This window comes from Aplysia californica, unplaced genomic scaffold (genome assembly GCF_000002075.1).
Source record: "Aplysia californica isolate F4 #8 unplaced genomic scaffold, AplCal3.0 scaffold00223, whole genome shotgun sequence".
NCBI classification, from domain to species: Eukaryota; Metazoa; Mollusca; class Gastropoda; order Aplysiida; family Aplysiidae; genus Aplysia; species Aplysia californica.
This window is the reverse complement of record NW_004797493.1, coordinates 1,025,232-1,030,550: the sequence shown is the minus strand read 5'-3', so window position 1 is coordinate 1,030,550 and position 5,319 is coordinate 1,025,232. Positions and strand designations below refer to the sequence as shown.

Below are 5,319 nucleotides of genomic sequence, written 5' to 3'. Positions count from 1 at the left end.
GCCGTATTGTCCATCAGAGGTTCCCCCATATTGGTTGCAAGAAGTTTCAAGTTCCCCATTTCAGTTTCATTTCTGTTCATATGTTTTGTTGGGTATATTGCTTAGAAAATAGGTAAGCTGGTAGACAAAACTAAACGTATGCACCAAACAAGTGCCTTTCAGTGGAAAAAATTACTTCCAGGAGAGTAGAAAATTATGTAGTGAATGTGTTAAAGGAATAATGAGAAAAGAAAGATTACCGTATAATATGTATATATATATATATACTCGCCTATAATATGACCTGGTGTTTAATAACTCTTTGTGTCTCTAAATCTCATGAGGTTAAAGGTTACCACCCCTCTGTGTGCATTTAAGTTTTCGAAGGTTAGAGGTTACCAAATTTTCTGTATGTCTAAATATCCTGAAGTTAAAGGTTACAACATGTTCTGTATGTCTAAATTTCCTGTGGTTAAAGATACCACCTCTCTGTGCATCTGAATTAGCTGAAGTTAAAGGTTGCAACATTTCTGTGTGTCTTTATTACCTGAGGTTAAAGGTTGCAACATTTCTGTATGCGTCTAACTTACCTGAGGTTAAAGTTACCACATTTTCTTTTCGTCTAAATTTCCTGGAGTGAAAGGTCACCACCTCTCTGTGCGTCTAAATTTCCTCTGGTTTAAGATTACCACCCTTTGTGCATCGAAATTTCCTAAGGTTAAAGGTTACCACATTTCTGTGTGTCTCTCCATTTTCTGAGGGTAAAAGTCACCCACCCCTTTGTGGGTCTAAATTTCATGAGGTAAAAGATTAACACCTCTCTGTACATCTAAATTATCTGAGGTTAAAGGTTACAACCTGTCAATGTGTCCAGGTGAACGGCGAGGACCTGACCCAGGCCACCCACCACCAGGCAGTGACCATCCTGGCCCAGTTCTTCCCCGTCTGCCGACTGACCGTGTACCGCGAGAGAGCGGAGGAGAACCGACCCATTGAGAAAGAAGGTGAGTACCGCCCACCCCAAGGTGGCTGCTTACAAATTTTGAAGTTGCAACTGAATAGAAACAACCTAGAATCGTTGTTGTCCATTTGTCCTTTCTTTATTGTGTCCTGATATTGGGTCTCGGTTGCACTTATGTAAGATTGCTGAAATGAAATACTCACTTGGTGCCCTTCAGTCTCATCTATATTGTTCTTTTTATGTTGTACAACTCCAGAATACCCATTCACACCTTGTAATGTCAATTGCACAAGGAGCAATTCTTTAGAGGGAAATTGCACAGTAAACAAACATCTGAAAATCTCCGACTGAGGGTGTGAGAAAACGCATTTTTAATATATTGGCTTGCCAAACTTTTTGCTTAAAAAACACAGATATCGATGATGAGTACCTCATTTTCAGAAAAATCCGTACAAGTTACGTAAACGGTCTCGAGTTAAAGCAAGTATGATAAGATTTGGTCGTAATATAAATTTTATATTTATTTGACAACTTTTAACGCGTTTTAAAACCATTTCCTCCACGATTTCAAATACTGACTTTTTATATGCTGTTACTCTCAATTTTATCCGTCGAACCGTATACGTTTTATTTTTGTTGCAATTTTTTTTTTTAGGCTCTACCCTTATCTTTGTTCCACTAGTATGTTAGTGTTTTAGCATCTCTAAAATGGCAGCTTGCTCTGTATGTTCCCAGAAAACTGAGATTGTTTCAGAATGCTATCAGATCTGCTGGGGTAATAATATAGACTGTAAAGCGCTCAGAGCTTGCTGCTGAGTGGGAATTCGCCCTATACAAATTCTATTTATTATTATTATTGTTATTGTAATTATTATCGTAGCTGAAATCAGTGGCACGTCATTGAAAGACCTACTGTGTTGTTATTTCTAAAAAGTTTTTTATTTTTTTTTATTTTGATGTAGCAAGCTTCTCCTCGACAGTTTCTTCTACCTGTATAGTTTATTTTTATTTCTTGCTCATCCTTCCCTTCTGTTTGGTGGGTGGTTGGGGGCTGCGCGGGGGGGGCTCACGTGGCCTAGAGGTTAAAGTGTTCGCATCTTATTCAAAGGTCCCGGGTTCGAATCCGGGTAGCGACGGAAAAATTTTCTTCTCTAAAATGATCTCCTTTGACCTTTTTTCTTGCTCTCTTGCAATGTTCTGTCGTCTGCTTTCGTCTCCACTTGCTGCCCCCACCCCTCACCTCCTTTGCCCCCTCCTCTGGGCTCCTGACTCTTTTTTCAGCCTTTTTACAGCTACTCCTTGGCTCCTTCTTACTGCTGTATTTCAGCCACACCCCTGATCTTCTGGTAGGAAAGATCTACACCTAGCCTTCTTGGACAAGGGTGAAAAATCTCGGAGGTCCCGCGTGCAAGTTGAACCCGTTAAAGATCCCATGGTAGTTTAATATCGATAAGAGTAGGCTTCGGCTGCCACCCATGCAAAATTCAAAATTTCATTATAACTGAAAATTTTTAATGTGTCCCGCGCGCTCATATGACCTTATGCAGTTGCAAGCGCCATTAAACACTTACCAAAACAAACAACGAACAAACAACTGGAGCTGCGCTGGTGTGATTTGCTCCTTCTTCCCAAGCAAACGTCTATCATCCTGATCTCTTTTCTTCTTTTTTTCTCTTAACCTGTTGCTTTTTAGTGACACCTCTAATCTTCTCCTACTGAAATATTTTTAAAACCTCTTTGTCTTTCTTCCTCAGAGATACTGAAGATTACGTTATGCAAACACAAAGGGAGGCAACTAGGTATCAAACTAGTTGGGAAAAGGTAAGTTTGGCTGACTTTGTAGTGCTGGATGCAGAAAAGAAACAAAAAATGTAATTTTTCATAATTAAGCTTCTGCCTGCTGTTTCAGGACTGTTTTCTCAAATACTTATATAAGCTTTGAGATTTTGCAAATAAGATATGGATCATGATTTATTCTAACAATGACGGGTTGTGATTTGAATTATTTTTCTATTTATGCATTGTACTTTAAAATGTTCTGGATTAAAGAAAAGTTCACAAGCAAAATCAAGCAAATTTTCTTTTCTTTTTTTTTCGGGGGGGGGGGGGGTGGGAGAGATGGTTGTTTCTTTTTGGGGGGGGGATGGGGTATGGGGGGGGTTTATAGTTCTCTTGCTAGATTTATTCCTCAGTCTCATTGCACTTTACAGAGTTACTACATGCTACTTGTTCTTCTTTTCCCATCAGGAATGGCCCTGGCGGGTAAATACTGACCTTGGTAAGTCTTTGTGACATTTAGATGATAAATACTTTTGTTAATTTATTTATTTACTTTATATACTGACCTTGGTAAGTTTTTGTTACATTTAGATAGATAAATGCTTTTGTTAATTTATTTATTTACTTTATCTGCTGACCTTGGTAAGTCTTCGAATGATACGTTTACGTTACTTGAGAACTTCTGGTCTTTCGTTGATGTCTACTGGTCAAGTCCTGAGTCTTGAGAATATGAATAATTTGTATATTATTTATTCTTTGAGGGTATTTTTAGTTTTCTTTTTTTTTGGGGGGGAGGGGATTGTTTGATTTTGGGTATTTTTTTGGGGGGGGGGTTATTTTCTTTGTCACGATTGTACATTGAATCATTTTTATAGTATTATTCTTCAAGGATAGTTTCAGTCTTTTTTTTTCTGGATCTCCCTGTCAATATATAATATTTGTTATTATTATATTTTTTTTTTTTTTTAATATTATTATTATTATTTTTATATTTTATTATTATTATTAATATTATTATTTTTATTATTGTTTTAATGATATATGAAATTACTTATGTTTCAACCTCAGATTCCTGGCTCTCTGGCCTCCTGCGATGGTCGACTCAAGATGGACGACCGGGTTCTGGAGATCAACGGGCAGGACGTGTCCTACGGGACACAGGAGCAGGCTGCCTCCATCATCATCGCCAGCCCGGCCCGCGTCCAGTTTGTGGTGGCGCGGAGGTCAAGGCCGCAGACACCGGATATAATTAGGTCGGCCTCGGAGCACAGCAAGTACGCGGTGTTTGCCACCGACGAGCACGAGAAACCCATATCTCCGCTGTGTTTTGTGTGCCAAGAGAAGCTGGTCACTATTTACAGCTACTCCTTGGCTCCTTCTTACTGCTGTATTTCAGCCACACCCCTGATCTTCTGGTAGGAAAGATCTACACCTAGCCTTCTCGGACAAGGGTGAAAAATCTCGGAGGTCCCGCGTGCAAGTTGAACCCGTTAAAGATCCCATGGTAGTTTAATATCGATAAGAGTAGGCTTCGGCTGCCACCCATGCAAAATTCAAAATTTCATTATAACTGAAAATTTTTGATGTGTCCCGCGCGCTCATATGACCTTATGCAGTTGCAAGCGCCATTAAACACTTACCAAAACAAACAACGAACAAACAACTGGAGCTGCGCTGGTGTGATTTGCTCCTTCTTCCCAAGCAAACTTCTATCATCCTGATCTCTTTTCTTCTTTTTTTCTCTTAACCTGTTGCTTTTTAGTGACACCTCTAATCTTCTCCTACTGAAATATTTTTAAAACCTCTTTGTCTTTCTTCCTCAGAGATACTGAAGATTACGTTATGCAAACACAAAGGGAGGCAACTAGGTATCAAACTAGTTGGGAAAAGGTAAGTTTGGCTGACTTTGTAGTGCTGGATGCAGAAAAGAAACAAAAAATGTAATTTTTCATAATTAAGCTTCTGCCTGCTGTTTCAGGACTGTTTTCTCAAATACTTATATAAGCTTTGAGATTTTGCAAATAAGATATGGATCATGATTTATTCTAACAATGACGGGTTGTGATTTGAATTATTTTTCTATTTATGCATTGTACTTTAAAATGTTCTGGATTAAAGAAAAGTTCACAAGCAAAATCAAGCAAATTTTCTTTTCTTTTTTTTTCGGGGGGGGTGGGGGTGGGAGAGATGGTTGTTTCTTTTTGGGGGGGGGATGGGGTATGGGGGGGGGTTATAGTTGTCTTGCTAGATTTATTCCTCAGTCTCATTGCACTTTACAGGGTTACTACATGCTACTTGTTCTTCTTTTCCCATCAGGAATGGCCCTGGCGTGTATATACTGACCTTGGTAAGTCTTTGTGACATTTAGATGATAAATACTTTTGTTAATTTATTTATTTACTTTATATACTGACCTTGGTAAGTTTTTGTTACATTTAGATAGATAAATGCTTTTGTTAATTTATTTATTTACTTTATCTGCTGACCTTGGTAAGTCTTCGAATGATACGTTTACGTTACTTGAGAACTTCTGGTCTTTCGTTGATGTCTACTGGTCAAGTCCTGAGTCTTGAGAATATGAATAATTTGTATATTATTTA

The 5,319-nt window shown here is 38.4% G+C and overlaps 1 protein-coding gene across 1 annotated transcript in view; it reads left to right on the top strand.

Annotated features, from left to right (window-relative positions):
- The window catches only part of LOC101863902 (ligand of Numb protein X 2), a gene marked incomplete in the record, with an annotated part of 65,270 nt that overhangs the window by 56,761 nt on the left and 3,190 nt on the right, over window positions 1-5,319 (top strand). The window contains 5 exon segments of the mRNA XM_035970116.1: window positions 854-983; window positions 2,695-2,761; window positions 3,188-3,202; window positions 3,280-3,289; window positions 3,788-4,074. Of these exon segments, the coding sequence (XP_035826009.1) occupies window positions 854-983; window positions 2,695-2,761; window positions 3,188-3,202; window positions 3,280-3,289; window positions 3,788-4,074 (509 nt within the window).